This window comes from Botryllus schlosseri, chromosome 11 (genome assembly GCF_051294905.1).
Source record: "Botryllus schlosseri isolate E-star chromosome 11, Bs_hap1, whole genome shotgun sequence".
NCBI classification, from domain to species: Eukaryota; Metazoa; Chordata; class Ascidiacea; order Stolidobranchia; family Styelidae; genus Botryllus; species Botryllus schlosseri.
The window spans coordinates 27,678,764-27,701,561 of NC_137246.1; the positions used below are offsets into that span (position 1 = coordinate 27,678,764).

The 22,798-nt window shown below is 40.6% G+C and overlaps 4 protein-coding genes across 4 annotated transcripts in view; 2 read left to right on the forward strand and 2 right to left on the reverse strand.

Moving 5' to 3' along the window:
- Positions 1-4,305, reverse strand: part of LOC145451037 (uncharacterized) — a 50,611-nt gene extending 46,306 nt beyond the window's left edge. Inside the window, exon 1 of the mRNA XM_080329520.1 lies at positions 4,296-4,305. The gene's annotated coding sequence lies outside the window, so the exon portion shown is untranslated. The remainder of the gene's footprint in view (positions 1-4,295) is intronic.
- LOC145449716 (uncharacterized) overlaps positions 1-22,798 on the forward strand; it is a 335,502-nt gene that overhangs the window by 139,905 nt on the left and 172,799 nt on the right. The window lies entirely within an intron of this gene.
- On the forward strand, positions 6,094-9,013 carry LOC145449748 (vacuolar protein sorting-associated protein 29-like). The gene is made up of 2 exons (XM_080328171.1): positions 6,094-6,428; positions 8,203-9,013. Exons 1-2 carry the CDS (start codon positions 6,184-6,186, stop codon positions 8,507-8,509), a joined length of 552 nt encoding a protein of 183 aa, XP_080184297.1. The 5' UTR covers positions 6,094-6,183; the 3' UTR covers positions 8,510-9,013.
- Positions 9,878-22,615, reverse strand: LOC145449736 (rRNA 2'-O-methyltransferase fibrillarin-like). Its single transcript, XM_080328157.1, has 7 exons — positions 22,472-22,615; positions 16,026-16,217; positions 13,548-13,711; positions 12,473-12,643; positions 11,105-11,237; positions 10,869-10,981; positions 9,878-10,408 (listed from the first exon to the last, which is right to left on the reverse strand). The coding sequence occupies exons 1-7, from the start codon at positions 22,482-22,484 to the stop codon at positions 10,241-10,243; spliced, it is 954 nt and encodes a 317-aa protein (XP_080184283.1). The 5' UTR covers positions 22,485-22,615; the 3' UTR covers positions 9,878-10,240.

Here is a 22,798-nt window from a genome sequence, read left to right on the forward strand (position 1 = left end):
AGTAGTCTTTGAAATCAGACACCCGACTTCATGTGAAAATCGCGATATACCTGTGAATCATAATAGGGTTAGCATATGTACTCCTTTTTCAGGAAATCCGAAATGTCCTCCAAGGACGCCTAAAACTGTCCTCTTTTTTTGGAAATCCGTCCTCATAGCTTTGACAGCTAGAACGCCATAAATGACGCGAAATCTGTAATGCGGACGTACGAGCGCGTCATTTTGGAGTAGGACCCAAAATTATCTTTTTTCTATATTCAGCACCACAGAAATATTGTAAAAAGTGGGAGTCGAATCAAACGGGAGTCGTGTCAAAGTGATGACCTTACTTTTTCATCATCAAACATCATGGGTTTGTACATAACGTTTACAAAGCAATTTTTATCAGTTCATACACCACAGTGCCAATCTGGCGGATTTGGCTCGATTCCCGACGGATGTTTATCTGGGCCCCTCTTCCCCCGCCGTTGCCGTTCTTGCGGCGACAAAACAGTCCAGAAAAATACCTGACAAAAGAAAGCACTCACAAGAAATGAAAAGAACTAGAACTGCGGCTTCAGCAAGTTTAACATAGAAAAGAACTGCGACATGGAGCATTCTAGGCCGAGGTGGCTTTTAGATTAAAACAGTGGTTCCCAACCTGCTTTTTCGTCTCGTGGACCCCTTGGCCGATATTTGAGCTAAAATTTTCCCCTATGAAAATGTTGCCCGTGACTAAGAAAAGGTGGATTATCCGAGGATTATCATCGAAAAACTCACATAACTTCGCTTCTACTGGTCGGAATTGAGTCAAATTTGTTTTGCATCGTCTTTTAAGGCAGCTCAACAATTTGATGGTGATGGTAAAAAGATTTAAATTTTTTAAAAAACTTTTTCCTAATAAATTAAAATTTTTAATTGGATCTGCGGAGTCTAGAATTGAACCAAATTTGGTGTGCAGCGTTTTTTAGGTTACCCTGACAATATATTGAGTGAATGGCTGGAATCCGGGATTTTCTATCTATTTTTGAACAGCCCTAGTGTGCATGCCTCCTCTTTACATCGCCTAGGCCAGTGGTTCCCAACCTTTTTCATCTCGTCGACCCCTTGACCGATATTTGAGATAAAATCCCTCCCCTATGAAAAAGTTGCATGTGACCAAAAAGACGGTGCTTTTTACCGCACAACCATTTGTTGACTGAGCAATATATGCTGGCCAAACATATTCGGATATGTCCGAACTATGTCGAATGCGGACTGCACTACACTTTGGTAAAGTACAGCTAAATTTGAGCTGTTTTTACAGGTCCGGTGTAGCCGCTGACGAAAAATAAATCATCAAGTCCGCTTACTGACCTTGAGTTGAATCGATGAATTTGGTATGTTTTCACGTTAGCTGATATGTTGGCTTTAAAAGGCAAACATTTCGCCAGCGGCTTATTTGTGCTGAATTCGGCTTGACTTGTTCCTGCTTTTAGTAGCAATTTGGTCGAGAGGCTGTCACGGGCCCAACGAAATCGTCTCGTGAGCCTCACTTTATCAGGGGGTGTAATATGTACGGAAGGCATTTAAACATACACCTAGCTTGAAATCTGACACAGAAACATACATTTGTAAAGAACTAGTTTCTTACTTGACAGTTATACTATCGAATGTGACTAATCACATTCGATAGTTATACCATAAAAATCTCAAAACCTTGTTAACCCATTCTATCTTGCGATACAACCCTGAAGCCAGATTCCCCCCTAAAAATTTCAAAATTTCCCCCGGTTGGGAATCACTGGTCTAGGTCAATGTGGGTGACTGATTCCATAGACTACTCCAAGTCGAGTTGACACCTTTCCTATTACAATTTCCTATTACGATTCGCATTTTTGTGGTGTATTGAGCCATAGTGTCCTATATGGTGTCGACACAGGCAAATCGCACGCCTCAGTGAAATTGTATCACGTCATAATTTCCATTTGGCCACAGGTAATTTGACGGTCATTTTTGACCGGCTTGCCGATCATTAAATTTGGTAAAACGGGTATCAATCGAAAGCTGACTCTGCACTGATTACGAAAATATAAATTTTATTCCACTCGCGGCCCTGGAACCCCCACAATCAGCCTCGAATTTTTCATTGTTATTGAGATTGGCATTGAGACGCAACAATGCTGTCTGGCGAAACGAGAGAATATCTCAAAAAAAAGGAGTCAGACAGCATTGTTCATCATTGTTGCGTCCCAATGCCAATCTCCATAACGATGAAAAATTTGAGGCTGATTGTGGGAGTTCCAGGGCCACGAGCGGATCGGATAAAATTTATATTTTCGTAATCAATGCAGAGTCAGCTTTCGATTGATACCCGTTTTATCAAATTTAAATGCTCGACAAGCCTGTCAACAATGACCGTTAAATTGCCTGTAGCCAAATGGAAATTGTGACGTGATACAATTTCACGGAGGCGTAAGATTTGGCTGATTCGACACCATATAGGACACTATGATTGAACAGATAAAGATTGCTAATAAACCAAATGATGAGGATGATGATGAAATCGTCTCGCGAGCCTTACTTTATCAGGGGGTGTAAGCATAGAATGTAAACGTGGAATGGCAACGACCGATTTTGCAGCTTCGTTCCTTTTCGCTGAAGCTTTACTCAGACTCATTTTACGGCAGCTACAGCAGGATTTCTGTCAATCCAAAAGTTGTCTTATAGAGCTCAGAATTTACTGAATCTGGTCTTGATCGAAAGCTACTGTCGTACTGATTTCGAAAATGTAAATGAAAATATGATCAGATACTGAACCGCTTAGAATTCTCCCTCCAAGTCTGAATTATCGGCATTGTCTGAACAATCGAAGAGCCGCAATATGTAATTGTTATGGTCATTGTTTTGAGGTCTTCCGATTGTTCTGAACAATGCAGATTTTAGATGTCGAGGGTGATTTTTCATTCAAATACGGAGCCTGACCATATTTTGATTGATATTTTAGAAATCAGTGCGACAGTAGCTTTCGATCAAGACCTGATTCAGTAAATCCTGAGCTCTGGAAGATAACTTTTGGACTGTCAGAAATTCTACACTAGCTGCCGTAAAATAAGTCCGAGTAAAGCTTCAGCGAAGCGGAACGAAGCTGCAAAATCGGTCGTTGCCATTCCACGTTTACATTCTATAGTGTAAGCATAGTGTCCTATATGGTGTCGACACAAGCAAATCGCACGGTTCAATGAAATTGTATCACGTCACAGTTTCCATTTGGCTACAGGCAATTTGACGGTGATTTTTGACCGGCTTGCCGAGCATTAAATTTGATGAATCGGGTATCAATCGAAAGCTGACTCTGCATTGATTGCGAAAATATAAATTTTATTCCGCTCGCGGCCCTGGAACCCCCACAATCAGCCCCCAATTATTCATTGTCGAGTAGATTGGCAGTGTGACGCAACAAAGCTGTCTGGCGAAACGTGAGACTAGCTCAAGAGCAAGGATGCGGCCGAGCGGCGAGAGTGGGATCAGCTGACGTCGCGGCAATAGCGATGTGCAAACGCGCCACAGAGAAACGCTGCGCTGTTGATACTGTTTCTATGCGTTTCGGTACAAGCGAGCACACACCAGCCTTTCCTTGACTTGTAAGGGTAGAACTGGGTCCACATAATGTATTAGGGCCCTACCAATTTTCGCGCAATATCCTTCAGCTGATAAAGATATGTAGGCTACGTCTAAGTAGTCTACATTGGATATGTCAGATTATTATGATATCGATTGCCTTAGCCCGCTTGTTGCGTAGGGCTGTTGATAATTTTTCTATGCGCTTCGCTAAAAGCGAGCACAAACCAGCCTTTCCTTGACTTGTAATGGTAGAACTGGGTCCACAGAATGTATTAGGGCCCTACCAATTTTCGCGCAATATCCTTCAGCTGATAAAGATATGTAGGCTACGTCTAAGTAGTCTACATTGGATATGTCAGATTATTATGATATCGATTGCCTTAGCCCGCTTGTTGCGTAGGGCTGTTGATAATTTTTCTATGCGCTTCGCTAAAAGCGAGCACAAACCAGCCTTTCCTTGACTTGTAATGGTAGAACTGGGTCCACAGAATGTATTTGCGGTCCCTACCAATTTTCGCGCAATCCTTCAGCTATTAGAGATATTTCTAGTAAGAAAAATATACTTTCAAGTAATAAGATTCACTCAAGACAGCAAATTTAGATAATGTAAATATATCATATTGTAGTTATTATTGCTACTGATGAGAGTTAGTCGAAAAGCTTTTAGCGAATAAATTAACAATATGAAGTTATTGTTTCGCGTCATATTGTAGTAATACAACTACAGTGTTGAGTTTTCACTCTAGTCCCCATAAGCACCACGTCGGTGACCTTGCCAAATCCCGAGAAGGCGAAAAAGTGCAAACTCTGTTGGGCCGAATGGACAATGGAAATTCAGTTATTCACAGATGCGAAAAAAATACTGCAAATCCGTTTTACGTAAGTTACATTAGGAATATATAGACAGGCTACAGGATGAATATAATTCAAATATCTGCGATACCACTGTATTACTTTTGACGCAAAAGGTCCCCGGCATTCAAAAACGCTATTTGGTGATTGAAAAATGCTAAACCAAATTCCAACGTCAACGTTTATAGTGATATCAGATATATTCCAGTGAAAAACAAAGGTATGAATTTGGTGGTAACATTTTGGAATCATTTGGCAGGTATGGCCCGCAAGCTTTCTAGTAACGGATTGAATCGCGACAGCGATACCAGTTTAATTCGACACTCCTGCTGTTGAACTTTTTTCAACAATCAACATTTTACCTGCTGCATTCGGGGACCAAGTCCTACCCATACGGATCAAATAAAAGCTTGTAATCTATGCTCATGGTCAATGATCCTTGCTCACACTTAACCATAAAAGCGACTATAGAAAGTATCGACACCCGCCATCAACAGCGCGACGTGTCTCTGGAGCCCTACGCAACAAGCGGGCTAAGGCAATCGATATCATAATAATCTGACATATCCAATGTAGACTACTTAGACGTAGCCTACATATCTTTATCAGCTGAAGGATATTGCGCGAAAATTGGTAGGGCCCTAATACATTCTGTGGACCCAGTTCTACCCTTACAAGTCAAGGTAAGGCTGGTGTGTGCTCGGTTGTACCGAAACGCATAGAAAAGTATCAATCAACAGCGCAGCGTTTCTCTGTGGCGCGTTTGCACATCGCTATTGCCGTCACGTCAGCTGATCCCACTCTCGCCGCTCGGCCGCATCCTTGCTCTTGAGCTAGTCTCACGTTTCGCCAGACAGCTTTGTTGCGTCACACTGCCAATCTACTCGACAATGAATAATTGGGGGCTGATTGTGGGGGTTCCAGGGCCGCGAGCGGAATAAAATTTATATTTTCGCAATCAATGCAGAGTCAGCTTTCGATTGATACCCGATTCATCAAATTTAATGCTCGGCAAGCCGGTCAAAAATCACCGTCAAATTGCCTGTAGCCAAATGGAAACTGTGACGTGATACAATTTCATTGAACCGTGCGATTTGCTTGTGTCGACACCATATAGGACACTATGGTGTAAGATACTTTGATTCCACTGCGACGATTCTGTTCATGACATCGCATTGTGTCTTATTACCGCATTGTACATTGTGTGTGACTTGTTCAGATGAAAAATATAACTCAACGATTATGATTATTAAATGCGATAAAATGAAAAGATATGAAGGTCTATGGAATCAGACACCCACCTTGGCCTAGGCGATGTAAAGAGGAGGCATGCACACTGAATGAAAAGTAAACGAAGATAGCATAGAGAAAAGCAAGCGACAAAAACGGGGTGGCATGTCATAGAAGGAGAGATTGATAGGTCAGGTCGTGGTCCGGAAATCTTGAGGATGGACTAGTATTTTTTATTCAACTCAACAATATTTCCTGTAAATATTTCAAAATCAGCATTTTTCAACTACTGTTAACTAACTTTTATCATCTATAAAAAGTGTACTCCTTTCCGGATTACAAAATAGTATACAAACAGTAAACACCCTGTACCGAAATACCTGAGTGATACCTGCGATACCCCCGAGACGTGAGTACATTCAAAGGACCCCATACCTAAAGAGCCGCAGCAGCCTCCTCGTTCGACTGCAACAATTTGTGATTTCGCAGTCTATATTTAATTATTATATTCCTAGTAAAATGGTATTGGTTTTAGTCGTCGGTGATCTTCACATCCCACACAGAGCGTCCGGTTTATCTCCGAAATTCAAGAAGCTGCTGGTCCCAGGGAAAATTCAACATATCTTATGCACCGGAAATTTATGTAACAAGGAATCATATGACTACCTGAAAACCCTGGCGAGCGATGTTCACATCGTGAGAGGCGATTTCGATGAAAACCCAGCCTACCCGGAACACAAGGTTGTCACCGTTGGCCAATTCAAGTGAGTAAATCAACCAAACAATACGTTGACTGTCTTTTAACTTTTGACTGTAACCTAATAACTCCAACTAATCATTCGACAGCAGTCGTTATACCATATTGGGATTAGGTATGATATAATTGATCGTGTATTTTGCATGGGTTGTAAGAGATTTCATTGCTTTATCAAGTTGAAACTAAAAGTTACAATATGCCATTCATTATTGAAGCAATCCAATTTCAAGTTTTAAAAATACGGTGTGATAATTGAATGCCTATATTTTCTACAACAAAGAGCCAGTATAATAATCGATCTATGGACATTTGTGTCATGTTGCCTGTTGGTGTTGTGTGGTATTGCAGGGTGTAGGGTCCACCATTGTAATTCAAATCTCAATATCTTTGACGGTCACTCCCGATGAGATTCAGTTAAAAAGCATTGAGCGAGTAAATTTGCTAATACTAATGCATTGTGTTTCAATACCGACATACCGTATTCAAATTCTGTACGTCAAGGAGTTTATTATATATATCGAGCGATTAATTGCCATATTTGACATATGATAGCGTCTCAAATCTGAAAGCCATGTAGTCACACAGCGATAATGAATTGCTGTCATCACACATATAATCAATTGCTGTCAAGATACCATAATTCCACCGTAATAATAAGAATTGTAATATACTTGATTCTCAGAGTTCTGCTCACTGGAATTTCCATGTTTGTATCTATGAATATCATAATCAAAATCATTTCGTTACGATAAAAACAATCAGTCAAACTGCCACCTTTGCGTGTTTTTGGAGCGATTGATGACAATTAGTATACATACAGTGGCCTTCATGAACTTGTACATATCTCATTCTGATAGATTAGTGTCATATTTTAGCATATGTCTTGAGGAAAAATATTTGTGAAATGTATATAATACGTGAAATGTTTCTATGCTCTAATCTTAATTCTAATCTAATTTCTTGTCTCATGAAAATATTATAGGAGAATAGTGTAGTGCAGAACGAACCATGCTTGGTGTACACTGTACAGGCATTTTACAGTCTCGTGCAGTCGTGCTTACAAGAATGAGCTCTGACTTAATGTGGGATGAACTTGAACTTGATTTTGGTTTTATTTTTATTGTGAATCCACTAATTCTAATCTAATTTGGAAGAGCTGTAAATTTTCTAGTTGGCGAAATCTGATCCCCAGATATCCAGGCTATAGCCGTTTACACTCCATGCACCAGGGTTGTAACCAAGTCACAAGGCTTCGAGTCACAAGTCAATCTCACTTTTATAGTTTTGACTCGAGTCAAGTCAAGTCATTTTCAATTCACCACCGAGTCAAGTCAGCGAGCAGAGGGTCGAGTCCGAGTCATGGTATTATGACTCGAGTCTGAGTCCAAGTCATTGTGTTGACTTCTCAGTTTCCAGTTGAAGTCTTGTCAAACCCACTTTTTATAACTCTGTTTGGTGATACCGAATGGTTCGCATTTATAATATACTCATTTTCCTCACTTTTAGCAATTTCTGTTCGCATTTTCAAGTACCAGTACCAATAGATGAAATCCCATTAGTGTGGTTACTTTACTATTCTTTGAAATTACAATGAAATATCGGTCTTGGCCGTCTGAGTCTCGAGTCATATGACTTGGTTCGAGTCGTGCGTAATGACTCGAGTCCAAGTCGAGTCAATGCACAAATTGACTCGAGTCGAGTTATTTCCGTCATATCCACATGTAGTTTCAGGTAAATAATGTAGTGTTTAAAACTTCATAACGATAACAATGTTCTTTCAGGATAGGAATGTGCCACGGACACCAAGTAGTTCCGTGGGGAGACACAGACAGCCTCGCGATGGTCCAGCGCCAATTGGACGTCGACATTCTTCTTTTCGGCCACACCCACAAATTTGAAGCTTACGAACACGAGGGCAAGTTCTACATCAACCCCGGCAGCATTACCGGCGCGTATTCTCCGTTATCTGTGGACGTCATACCGTCGTTTGTCTTGATGGATATCCAGTCGAATACTGTTGTGACTTATGTTTATCAGTTACACGGGAGTGATGTTAAGGTTGAAAGAATCGAATTCAAGAAGCCTTGAAGAAAAATCTTCAAACTTTCTTACAATCACAAAAAATTCTATGATTATGTGAGATTGAAATCAGTTTCGTTGGTTGATACCTTTGCATTATCTTTGAATGCATTCCTATTGCATTATGTATCAACAATTGAACAGGCTGCGTCATGTCATTCACTCCCGTACCGCCAATCATTGAATTCTGTTCTCTGTTCAATTGTATGTGCAGGATGTCAGATATCTTGATCTCAAGTAGATTGGACCCTAATATGATTGTTGACGTAGGCATATAATTGAAATACTACATCAACTTTGCCAACTCATAAAGGTTTCAATTGGCCATTACCTTTCAGCTGTATTTTGCATATTAATGTCATGATTTATTGAAGTTCATCTGCAATATTAAATATCAAGAATATATGTATTACCTGGTCTTAATTTGATGCATCCTTTTGCAAATGGAAGAGTGCAGCTCATGGATAAAATATGTTTTGCAGCTGCTAAAAATTATATTTGAGATTGCATGAACTGACTTCGTTTACTTTGGAATCGGACTGATTCCCGAATGACCTTAGCTGTGTTATCGTTTTACTCTACGTTTTCAAATATCTCGGATGAGCAGGATGAAGTTTGCCAGGTTTGTAACCAAGTCACAAGTCAATTTCACTTGTATAGATTTGACTCGAGTCATTTTCAACTCACCACCTAGTCCAAGTCATCGATCAGAGGATCGAGTCCGAGTCATGGTATTATGACTCGAGTCCGAGTCAAGATGTTGACTGCTCAGTTTCCAGATAAAATATTGTTCAACTCACTTTTTTTAACTGTTTGGTGATTTTGAATGGTTCGCATTCATAATATAGTAATTTTCCCCACTTTTAGCAGGTTCTGATGGCATTTTCACGTAGGCCTACTAGTACCAACAGACAAAATAATAGGGTGATTACTTTACTATTCTTCATAATTGCGATAAAATATCGGTCTTGGCAGTCTGTGTCACGAGTCCTATGACTTGGTTCAAGTCATGCGCAATGAATCGAGTCAATACACAGATTGTCTCAAGTCATTCCGTATTTCGAGAAATTGACTCGAGTCATTACATTCCTGAATTTTGATAGCCAAATCCAAATGGGCGCTCCCTGAACTGAAACTTGTTCAGCTCAGAAAGCGACCACTGTCAAGTGTAGGTGTTCCTTTCTACTCTAGATGCGAGGTGCAGAGTCATTGTTTCACAACTCTTTCGTAATCCTGAAGGCAATCTGATAGTTCACCGCGGCTATTATGAAGTCTCCTGCTGCAAGTCATGGGAATTTTTACCAACTCCAGCAACCTCACAAAGTTACCATCAACTATTCATACCAAACGGCTACCTGTATTACCAGACGAACAAAATTTAAGAATGATTGGCCAGAATGTATTTACACTTGACATGAAAACACTCGGCAATGTACCATCGCAGGGAAATTGCGCGACAGCCCACCTTAGTCGGACCACGTTACATCGTCAACTGACAGAGTGGAATTACAGCAAAAGCTGTTCAGTGTTCGTTTACATAATCACTTCACTACATCATCCACCATAAAAAATCGACCATTCAAAACCGGTACCAGGCAAACGGCACCAGTACTTCCTCCATGATCATATGTCCTGCCGTATTCGACCGTGCCACGCATTCTTACATCTGTAAGCGCGAATCAAAGGGAGATGGCAGTAATTTTATTAAAAAGTAAGCAACATATACAAAAGAGTGCCAGGTCAATCCTTCTTTGGCGGCGCCCTGTAGATGCCGACAACGACGGCGTGGTCTCTTTCGTAAGGCTCGAGGGTCAACTGCTCTTTTGGTTTCATCTTTTCTTCTTTCATTTTCCTGACTTCTGCCGCAAACACTGCTTCGGGCTTTGCTGTGGAATCGATGCAGGACGCCTGCCAAACAAGCATGGGCGAGTCAGAGCAAGCCTGGACAGCTAGATAGTCCCAGTTGACTAATTAGACTCATCAAAGCGAAACGCTGTAAATCTATTTATTACAATTTGACAAATACTCCTATGCTCCGATTTCAGTTCTAATCTAATATCTGGTATTCCTGAAAATGCTACGGCAGAACTGTATAGTGTGAAACAAGCCAAGCTTAGCGTACTGACATTATCCATTCTTGTACTCACGAGATTCAGCTCAGATTTGATATGAACTTGATTTTTGTTGTATTACTTTCTAAATCAGAATTTAATTTAATTCAATTTCTGCATTTTGCAATTTCAGTGTTATAATTTCATTTGTAAAAAAGTAGCCATTCTAATTTGGAAAAGGCGGAAATTTTCTGGTTGTCCAACACGAGTCAAAGGTCAACAAGTAATTGATAACACTATCAGTGAAACGTGCTTACCTTGATAGATATAACAAAGTTTCCGCCATTCTTCAAGAAATTATGAGCGTTGATTGCGACAATCCTCGTCTGATCTGGTTGAGCTACGTCAGCAAATATTGTGTCCACCATACCTATGAAACAAAAATACGAGTTGAAAATCAGACACTCTTCACGAGACACGAGTGATGTCACAAATGTACGTACGATTAATATTTTAAACATTTAGTACAGTCAATGAGAATAACAATACGTACCGACAAGCATTCTGTATTTATGTGGATGTCTGGCGTCCTCAATAATTGGAACAATGTTAGTGCGCGATTTTGCAACGTTCAACAAATCGCGTCCTGACCGATGAGAAAATTCAACCGCGTACACAATGCCTTCCTGCAATAAACGATGGTGCAAATTCAGAGGCATTAATCAATCGCAGCGTTGGGCACAATGATGCAGTTGCTCAAATCGGAACAGAGTATCAATTCGAGCAGTGAGGGATACTTCTTTCGAGTACCATAATCATGCATCCCTATCCACTAAAAGTTGATTTATGAACAAAAATTATGGTTTAGATACTATATTTCATTGGGGAAGCTTTGATCTCGATTGGTTGTGTTGCAGCATACGAAAGACGTAGTACAAAGCTACTACAAAAGTGTAAAGTCGTGTGAACATTGTCGTAAAGTTACCATATTTTGAGATCTAGAAATGAGGACACTGCACAGGCTGCAAAAATTACTGTAGCTGACAACAAAACAGGATATATTCATACTAATATAGTCATTTCATCAAGTTTACTGAAAAATTGACTTGAATCCCGAAATAACGGTCACTAATTTGTGTTGTGTGTGGCCTAAAAAACAAAAAAGGTAATTTTACGAACTCGACATCCGAAATGCAAGTCTATCGTAGACTAGTCCCACATTATGTGTTATAACTGGTATTTTAAGCTATATATGAGAACAATTCTTGAAAAACGATGGTAACACCTCATAATGAGGGACGTTCGGTAATAAAGTGCAATGAAATGGGCATGGTCGAAAAAAAAACCAAATAATCTTAAATGTGCCGAAGAATTGGCATTACACTCTTCTTGTACCAGGGTTGTAACCAAGTCACAAGTCAATCTCACTTCTATTGTTTTGACTTGAGTCAAGTCAATTTCAATACACCACCGAGTCATGGTATTATGACTCGAGTACGAGTCATTGTGTTGACTGCTCAGTTTCCAGTTAGTGTTGTTAAATCCACTGTTATAACTCTGTTTGGTGATATCGAATGGTTCGCATTTATAATATACTAATTTTTCCTCACTTTTAGTAGTTTCCGGTCTCATTTTCAAGTACCAGTACCAATAGACGAAATCTCAATAGTGTGGTTACTATACTATTCTTCGAAATTACAATGAAATGACGGTCTTGGCCGTCCGAGTCTCGAGTCATCAGAAAATCGTGACTCGACTCATTACAACCCTGTCTTGTACAAGTGTGAATTCCCAAATCATCGATATTGTTGTGACGTCATGAAGAGTTAGGACTTGAACTAATACTCTATCAAGAACCAAATCATGCGGGAACTTCATCTTGCCCAGTCCTAACCAACAAAAGAGTTGTGTGCCAACTCACCGGCCCGACTATGTCAGAAACGTGCGAAACCGTGGTGCCGGACGCCGCGCCCAAATACAGGACTTTACATCCGGGTTTCATGTGAATTTGACCGATTCCTCCGAGAATCGCGGCGGCCAACTTTGACCGGTACGGATTCCAGGTTCTGTATTCAATCTTGGTGCCGTCATTCTAAAAACAAAACTGGTTTCAGAGTAGGCTTAAAATTAACGATACATTAGACAAATAATCATTGTTGGTACAAGAGTAGAATGAAATCATACATATTTTCTACACAACTACAATCACGTGAATGATGAGACTGAGGTACGCAACTTTAATATACAATAGGGTTGTTCAAAAACAGTTTTTAGTTACGGCAGTTTAAAAAATGGGGCTAAGAAACGTTGCACGCTAAATTCGGCCCAATTCCAACTAGTATAAATGAAGGTAACGGAGTTTGAAAAATTTCTATGCTTTATAGAAAAAATTGAGAACTTTTTTCAAACTTACTGGCTAACCCATGAAATTGTAGAGTTGTCTAAAAGAATGCAAAACGAATTTGACTCGATAACAGCCTGTGGAAGTGAAGTTACTCGAGTTTTTATCAATAATACTGAGACTACTAACTGTCAATGCTATTTGTTTGCAGATAGAAAATTTAGAACTGCAATAACTCCGCTGCTACTGGTTGGAATGAAGCTAAAATTGCAGTGCATCGTTGTTTTGAACAACTCAACAATTTAATGAGTTATCAAGTAAAATTGAATTTTTTTTCAATTTATAAAACAAATTTCAAATTTTCACTTGAATAACTCCATATTTACTGGTTGGAATTGAAATGTAATTGGTATGCAATGTTTTTTAGCCATCCCAACCATTTTATGAAATAGCCGTTATGTTAGAATATCAAGTTATTTTTTAACAACTACAATACACAATTTAACTGTAGTTGCAGTAAAAAATTCACAACAACTCGAGTAATTAGCATAAGTAGGCCAACCCTACTCAAGTACTTCAAAAAAAGATAACTGTACTTCACTACTGACCACTTTTGCTCGTTTCACAACAGTAGTTACGGACATAACGTACTCACCTCCACTTCGACTTTCTTTTCGCCATACACTGTGTTTCCTGGGATGAGGTTCTTGGTCAGAAGAGCGTCTTCTTTGCCGCGAGCGACAAAGATTCCCGGGTGCTTGTGTGGTTCTACGATCGTAGTCCGACCTCCGCGAAAGCCACCCCTTCCGCCACCGCGTCCTGAATAAAACAACAGATGAAGAGAGATTGCAACGATGTCTAAAGCCTAGTCTGCTTGCTCATTCACGACAACATGAACATTCAGGGTACTCATGAACATGTCCAAATTTATTATTTGTCTACCTTTAAGGTATCGTAAGATGGGTATACAGAGGTCGCGACTAGAGTGATTTTCGTAAATATGGAACATTACTCATGACTAGGGCCATTTAAAGTCATATTTTTTTCTATGCATCAGTAAGTCATGAAATCAATTTTAAAGCAAAAACCGCATCCATATGGGGTATATTAAGAAAGTTATAAAGTCATATATAGTCATATTTTTCTGGCTAGGTCATATTTGAGTTATAAAGTCATATTGTTGTATACTTTAAATAAAAAGTGCTAATTGAAGCAATTACGAAGGCAATTTCTGATTGAACGGAAGTCAAACTGTAAGGTTAGCCTACATAACATTACAGTCGCAGACCTATGAGGTTGCACATTGCATTATGAGGTCACACATTGCATTGTGTTGCTGGACAATCTGTTTTACTTCTGTGCACTGAAGTGGGACGTCATTTGAAGTTCCGAGACTTCCACAAGTGAAAGAAATAGTCAACGCACGGGAAGCTGAAGGAGTTATTGTAAAGAGCGTCAAAGATTCAGTGAACGATCCAAAGTTGACAAGTCAGTTAACAGAAATATGCCTCCACTACAAAAATAGTTCAAACTTGATACTGAAAATGGAAAGTTGTGCGTACACTATCAAAGAGGCTGCTAATGCTGATCTAAATGCCCTCAATTTCGGAAAAGATCCGCTTGAGTTCAAAAATTACATTAAGAAGCGATTGGACAAAAACGATGTGAAACAAATTATGGAGCTAAAAAGACAAGACATTTCAGCAGGGCTGTATGCAAAACTGCAGAAGTGTCAACCAACATCAGCGTCTGCGGAGAGCTCATTTTCCTTACTAAAGTCATTTTTACGTCCAAATCGTAAATTTAAAGACTTCAACATTCCACGCTACATGAAACTGTACTACAAAAGTGGTTTAGAATTAAAATGGATGTGTATTGCTGTTATGTTGTTCATGTTTTACTCGTCAGTTCCATGAGTGACGTTGGTTACATGTAAAAATACACGATTTTCGCATCAAGTCATATAAAGTCATATTTAAACAAATAAAGTCACATAATTGATTTTTTAAGGTCATATAAAAATGGCCCTACTCATGACAAATCGAGTCGCAAACGGTCTTCTATTTGTTTGAATAAGCCTGCTAAGAGTTGAGGGGGCTTGAGAAATCATTGTTGGCTAGGGTTACCATATTTTTAGATCCGAAAATAAGGACACTTTTTCGAGTTATGGTAACGGGTTGACTAAAAAAAGAAAGTCATTTTTCCGACTCGATGCCCGAAATAGCCGCCTCAAACTTGTGTTAGGCGAGCTGACTAAAACAACGACCAAAAATCAGGGCATATTATTCATTTATTTCATTGCCAACCCTCGCGTTTGATGCTTTGGAGTTAATTTTTGCTCGCATTCAAACACTCTTTCAGGAAATAGAGTACAAATTCCGAAAAAAGAGGACATTTGGGCATCCTTCAAAGACAATCGTGATTGTTAAGTATGGGTACCCTACTCAAATTATCTTAGGCCTCGGTAAGTAACTTTTGTAGTACCGTCGTTCAAATGCAGGCGTAAAGCGCAACGATATGTTACCGCCGAACACTGTAAGAAGTCGATCTTCATTTGAATTGTCAGAATCAGTGCGACAATTACACTCCAATAATATCATATATTATAAATGATCAATTATTTATGATGAATAGTGCAGTTGAGGCTTGACTTGGCCTCACCTGTTACTTGCACTACTTTCGCTCTAGATTTTCGAACAATACGTACGCAAATTGCGAGATTCTCGGAGTAAAATGTTTCAAGTCTAGTCATCCATGAATGTCGATATAAACTACCGATAATGATTGAAGGTTTCACAACTTCCATTCACTTATACTGGCAACAGGTGAGGCACAGCCTAGCTTGTCTCCCCTAACGTATCACGCCTTGGCTTACATTGGGTATGTACTGCGGGAGTGACGATGTTGGCTACACCTATATACGCACGAGATCATGGGTCTTCGCACTTAGCAACCAGAAAAAATATGGCGCACACGACGAATGTCATGTAGAGAGTTCGAATCAGTTCTGACATGACGTCACAACCCCTGGTCTATATAATAAGAATATGCGTTTCGCCAAATTTCAATACTGCTATGTGTTATCGGCTTGTATGGTTAACATGAAGATTTTCTCCTCTTCATCTCAACCCACCTCTTCCTCCTCCACGGCCACCTCCGAACCCACGACCACCTCCTCCAAACCCACGTCCGCCTCCTCTTCCGCCACGATCACCAAACCCGCCCCGGCCACCTCTGCCTCCGCCGAATCCGCCTCGGCTACCTCCTCTTCCGCCACCAAACCCGCCCCGGCTACCTCCACGTCCGCCTCCTCTTGGTGAAAATCCTGTAATTGAACACAAATGAATTAAAATCACAATCACATTGACGCCAGCAAAATCTACAGAGTGCAATCATGTTCACCATAAGATCAGGTTGCACATAAATACATATTTCCACTTCAAATTCTAATATTACTTATAAAAATTTGTGTTCAATATTTGATTCCCATACTCGGTCCTGTCCTGAGTGGACTTCATTCAACCACCTGTTCTTTTCAATTGTAAACAGCATTATAGATTGCGATGTAGTGAAAACATGATGCAATGTAAATTATTCCGGAAGATACTCCATGAATCGTCCTGAATCACGTAGAGTAGGTGGGTGTCCGATTCCATACACAACTCCTAGTCGCTTCGACATCTTCCTTTCTTTTCATTGTATCGCATTTTTTGTGGTGTATTGAACTGATAAAATTGCTAATAAACCAATGATGATGATGAGATTCCCTAGGCCTCCGCCTCAATACTTTGTAACAATTCAAAACAGCTTTAGATTGCGATATTGTGAGACATTGTCTACACGGGTTGCCAGTAAACTCGCCCCAAAGTAAATTCGGCCCGTCGAATTCGGCCCTCGGCCACTTCGGCCGTCGGTGAATTCGGCCGCCGGTAAATTCGGCCCTCGGTAAATTCGGCCAGGGCCAGAGTAACAACAACAGTTACAATACCATTATCTAACCTGAACCCTAACCCTAATCCTAACCGTAATCATAACCTAACCCTAATCCTAACACTAACGCTAATCCTAACCCTAAACCTAACCCCTAACCTCCAAATCACTTGATAATATTATAATTATGTAATATAATACACATTATTAGTTATTAGTTATTAGTAGGTTTAGGGTTAGGATTAGCGTTAGGGTTAGGTTAGGGTTAGGATTAGGGTTAGGTTAGGATTAGGGTTAGGTTAGGTTTAGGATTAGGTTAGGATTAGGGTTAGGTTAGGATTAGGTTAGAATTAGGGTTAGGATTAGTGTTAGGGTTCAGGTTAGATAATTATGTAATATAATACACATTATTAGTTCGTAATACAATTTCACACAATGTTCTCCGAGGGCCGAATATACCGATTGAATTCGGCTGTCGGTAAATTCGGCAACAGGGGTTAAACCCGCTCAGAGGCCAAACGCCAGACGCCAAACGCCGCGCGGCGGCCGAATGTCTATACGGCGTTTGGCGGCTGAACTGGTGACGCTAGATGGCGTTTGGCGGCTACAATTTTGAGACGCCGAGTAGCTACACGGCGTTTGGCGTCCGAAATGTGAGACGCCGTATAGATACTTGGCGTCTCAAAACTGTAGCCGCCAAACGCCATCTAGCGTCTAGTCTAGGATGTTATTTGAGAGTAGTCACGCTCACGAAGGATTGCTAAAGGGTCGAAGTTGGGAGCTTTAACGCCGACAAACAAAAGATGTCTGCTACACTATGGTAGACGTCTTTCGATGCTTATGATTACCGAGTTTCCTTGCAGCAATGACAGCGATTGCTCTAGCTGAGCATTTGACACACCTCATTAGAATCATAACAGTTCAAGAACTTAATTGTGGTCTCTGCGAAATCAAAACGTCAGAAAAGCTAGATGAGCATATCGAGGCGGTACACTGGGCTCATCGTGTACCTCACGCTGTCGACAACGAAGTGCAAGGTGTGTAAATATTTTACCCGAGTATAGCCATGTTGCATTCCTCAGTGAAGATATCTCTACTTGATTGTGATTTAGGGGTAATTGACTGAGTGTTAAAAAGCTTGATATTATCAGGGCTTGCGATTACTTGAAAACTGGAATTCATTTAAAATAAATTGATATATTCTGTATTAGTGTAATGTGTGTATATACTCTTTCAGATATCTGACGTTGAATCAAATATGGTTCTACTATACCAGTGGTTCTTAACCTTGCCACCAGCGCCCCCCAGGGGGCGCTGGCGATCTTGAAGGGGGCGGAAACGCTCAGGGGGCGATATGGGGGGCGCTGGGCTCAGGGGGGCGGTATGGGGGGCGCTGGAGAAAAATGGCTTCGCAGTAGATGATGTGGTGATAGGACATATCCTTAATGAGTATTCAGAGCAAATTAACACCGAAAACGTCGTTACATATAGCCTTCAAAATACATATAGGTTTAATTGTCCATGGGCGCCTAAATGACTGACACCGAATGTTCCTGTCTTGGCAATCAGAACCCCAGAAGACGAATTCCATCTGGCAGGGAAAAATTATATGTCAGTAAAGAAATATCAACCTGAAATCGTGTGCGTCTTTTAGTTTAGTACGATTGGGCGACAGGGATATTCCTGCTGGGCGATATCCCCGTTGAGCGATTCTATATTTTTTGATATTGCAGACAGGGGGTCAGGAAATAACATTATGCAACGAAGTCATACCAACGGGTTCGCACGCCCGAATATGTTTAATTATTAGTAACGGGCCCTACAGTTTCCAAGAAACCTCACAATGTTCGCTTTAAGTTTTGATTAGTCTGCGCACACTCAACCACTCACTGCGCTGACCCTTGGACAACAGTGCGTAACGACTTAAAAAAGGTAATAACTCCGGATTTGTTGTGCGCAACGTAGATTTTCTGTGTGCAGAGACCGTGTCAGTACTGCGCACGTGCGCAGCTTAGATGGAATATTGCACCTCACTTAGCTCTACCGGTAAATGCGTTTACGTGAGCAGAGAGAGGATAAAAATTGATCTCAATTTACATGCAATTCCCGGTGATATTGACCAATTCAATCATTAATTAGTGAATTTTTTCGCACTTCGCGCGAATAGACGAGAATAGCTGCCTCAGTAAATGGACACCCAATGTAGATACCTAATAGGCTATCAGCAAATAGCGGACAGCCTAATGGGGGTCTGGGAGTGAAGTCCCCCGGAAGTTTGGTTTATCACCCGATGGGGCCCAGGACCAACGTTTTTAGTTTGGGGGGGGGGGCTGACGAAGTGCTGTTACGGCCCTGGTAACGAATAATTGTACTTGCGGGCACGCCCGAATATGTTTAATTAATAATTACGTGCCCTTTATTTTCCTATACAACAGCTCACTCAGTGCTACCGGTAAATCTGATTACGTGGGCTGAGAGGATAAAAAGTTTATATAGCGACTTATATATGTAATTACCACCTATTCATTCATGCATTATGGAAAATTTCGGTACTTAGGGCGACCAGGCCACACAAACTTTGCTGACCATCAAAATCACAATATGGGGTTCGTGGGGGCGAAGCCCTCAGAAGTTCGGTTTATCACGCTATGGGTGCGCAAGGCAATCGTTTTTAGGGGGGTTAACGAAGTGCTGTTACGGCCCTCCCTCTTACTCATTGTCTTTATTACATTCCTTACAATATGAAGTTGGGGGGGGGGCGCTGGAGCACGATAATTTTTGAAAGGGGGCGCTGGAAGAAAAAAGGTTAAGAACCACCGTACTATACGATCCAATGGGCCACGAGGATCGCTATGGGAATGTCTTGCAACAGTTTGAGTAAGTCGATGAGGTCGTATTCAAGAGACATATTTCATTTCTGTAGTAATCCAGCGAATTTATACGAACGTACTCCAGAAGAGAATCAGTTGCGAGATATACAGGATTAATAAGAACCGGTGTTCAAAATGACGGATTTAATTGTGGAGTCCTTGCGTTGAAGGTTTGTGATGCGTTCATGTATTAGGATTTGAGAAAATTGATTTGCAAACTTTCATTTAATAGGCCGCCAAACTCTACTTGACCACTGGATCCCATATGGCAACCTTAATTTTGATCATTCTCGACGAGCTTGCGAAAGCTACCGCCAGCAGTTTGGTCAAATCTTGCTTGGCGACGGGTATGTTGGTCCATGTCAGATGCAAACCATATTAAATACGTGCATGTTTTTCCTGCAGATGTGAAAGAATTGGGAGATTATTGCATTAAATGCAGTGATCAAGACCACCCAAAGAAAGACAAGAAATGAGTATGCAATTACGAGATTACATTTGTCAGATTGATTCTAACTCGTTTCCAGGTTGCGTGTGACGGCTGTGGTCGATGGACACACGAGGACTGTTGCCCGGGACAGCAGATACCTGATCCCGATGATGATTTTTATTGCATGATATGTACTGTGTGAATGATTTCTTAACGACGTTTATACTGTGGTTCCACTGCTAATTTATCAATGTTTACTGTGGTTTGATTGCTTATTTCTCTGACTTTTACTGTGGTACCACTGCTTATTTCTTTGTGACTTTTACTATGATTCCACTGCTCATTTCTTAATGACTTTTAACTGTTCCAATGCTTATTTCTCAGTCATTTTTACTGTGGTTCCACTGCTCATTTCCTAATGACTTTTACCGTGGTTTCATTGCCTTCTGCTGTGGTTCCGTTGGAGATTTCATAGTGTGGTATTGCAGTTTCATTACATACTGTATCTGCAGACTTGCTGGGTCTGAAATTCATTGCGAGTGTACAAATATGGGGTGGTGACAGGGTTGTAACCAAGTCACTAGGTTTCAAGAAGTCAAGAGTCGTTTTCAATTCACCGGCGAGTCAAGTCCGAGCAATCCCTAACGAGTCAAGTCCGAGAGCAATGGGTCGAGTCCAAGTCATGGTGTTTACTGTTCCCCATCGATTTCAGCTTCAGATCACTTCTGTGGAGTTCGCGGGGGCGATATCGAAGGTCTCGGATAATTTTTATGTTTATTTTTTCCATTCTAAACATGGTTATTGTTACAGATAAAAAAGGCAGGTTTTGGCATATTTTTCATTGATCAGTCCTGATATACCATTCTTGAATAAGTCATACAATGAGTAAATCCCTTTTCAAGAAAATGACTCGAGTCATCAAAAAAATTGTGAGTCGAGTCATGACAAGCAATCACTAATAAATAAATAAATACACTCCATCTTCAAGATTACCGGACAACGACTGACCTATCGATCTCGCTTCCCATGACACGCTGCCCTATTCTTGTCGCTTTCTTTTCTATACTGTCTTCTTTACTTTAATTCAGTGTGCATGCCTCCTCTTTACATCGCCTAGGCCAAAGTGGGTGTCTGATTCCATAGACAAATCCAAGTCGCTTCGGCATCTTCCTGTCTAGTGTCTATTCATTGTATCGCATTTTTGTGGTGTATTGAACTGATAAAATTGCTAATAAACCAATGATGATGATGATGATGACTCGATTCATCGCAACCCTGGGCGTTGATACAATAATTTGATACAGCTGAACATGCAATAGATAATTTGGGATTCTGCCACCGCTTATTATGACAAAAATTTAACAATATGCAATCTTAGATATCATATAGTCGCGCCATGAAAGGATTTAGCCTCTGCTCAGTTACCAGACTCCAAACGCCGTATAGCTACTCGGCGTCTCAACATGACAGACGCCAAACGCCGTATAGCTACTCGGCGTCTCACCATATCAGACGCCAAACGCCGTATAGCTACTCGGCGTCTGAACATAACAGACGCCAAACGCCGTATAGCTACTCGGCGTCTGAACATAATAGACGCCAAACGCCGTATAGCTACTCGGCGTCTGAACATAACAGACGCCAAACGCCGTACAGACATTTGGCCGCCGCTCGGCGTTTGGCGTCTGGCGTTTGGCCTCTGAGCGGGTTTAACCCCTGCTCAAATTCGGCCCCGTAAACATCGGCATATATATATACATATATATATTTATACGCATACCCTGTTCTCCAAATCACTTGATAATAATATAATTATGAAATTAATTCACATTAATAGTTGGTAATACATTTTTATAAAAAATTCTCCGAGGGCAGAATTGACCGAGTAACCAGTGAATTGACCGGTGAATTCGGCCGTCGGTAAATTCGGTCCCCGTGAATATCCGCGCTATCTCCCGTGATTACGCGATCTACGCATACCCTGACATTCAAATCACTTAATAATAGTATAATTATGTAATTAATTCATGTTAACGGTTGGTAATACATTTTAATACAATATTCTCGGTGGGCCAAATTTACTGATGTAATGGCCGAATTTGCCTGGGCCGAATTTACTTTGGGGCGAGTTTACTGGCAACCGTCTACACGAACGATGCCAACGCAACAGCGATCCCGATTTACTCACTTCTTCGTAATTATACTAGGCTGATATAATATAGCATTTGGACGTCACACGTCAGACATCGCTACAGAAATCGATCAATCGTGCGACATCCAAGTATTTTGAAAATTGTAACACCCGACACTCTGCTAATAATAACTCTATCATACGAAACATGTACTCACCAGGTCTTCCCATCTTTTCCCTATCAGATTCCGAAATGCGACTGTTGTAAACGCTTGCTCGCCGAATACTTGAAGCAGATCGTAAACACGTGCGTTTCAATATCGAGAAGCGTGCCTCGAAAGCGCTGACAAGCTTCGATTTACTGAAAATGGAAGATAATCAGTTGATTAGTGTTAAATCAAGTTTGAAAAAATTATTTATGTCTGTTGAAATATAATAATTATGCATTTTAACGAACAAATTAGTTTCTAGATCAGACTGAAATATGTCTCATGGTCGAATGAACATGTGTTATCATGTCAGGTATGGTGATTGACGAGTTGCAT

Excerpts from the sequence above, each read along its gene's own strand:
- LOC145449748 (XM_080328171.1), top strand. The coding sequence starts at position 6,184 with ATGGTATTGGTTTTAGTCGTCGGTGATCTTCACATCCCACACAGAGCG. Across the intron at positions 6,429-8,202 it reads GTCACCGTTGGCCAATTCAA|GATAGGAATGTGCCACGGAC; the intron begins GTGAGTAAATCA and ends ATGTTCTTTCAG.
- LOC145449736 (XM_080328157.1), bottom strand. Across the intron at positions 11,238-12,472 it reads TTTCTGACATAGTCGGGCCG|GAAGGCATTGTGTACGCGGT; the intron begins GTGAGTTGGCAC and ends CGTTTATTGCAG. Across the intron at positions 10,409-10,868 it reads ACTTTGTTATATCTATCAAG|GCGTCCTGCATCGATTCCAC; the intron begins GTAAGCACGTTT and ends CTTGTTTGGCAG.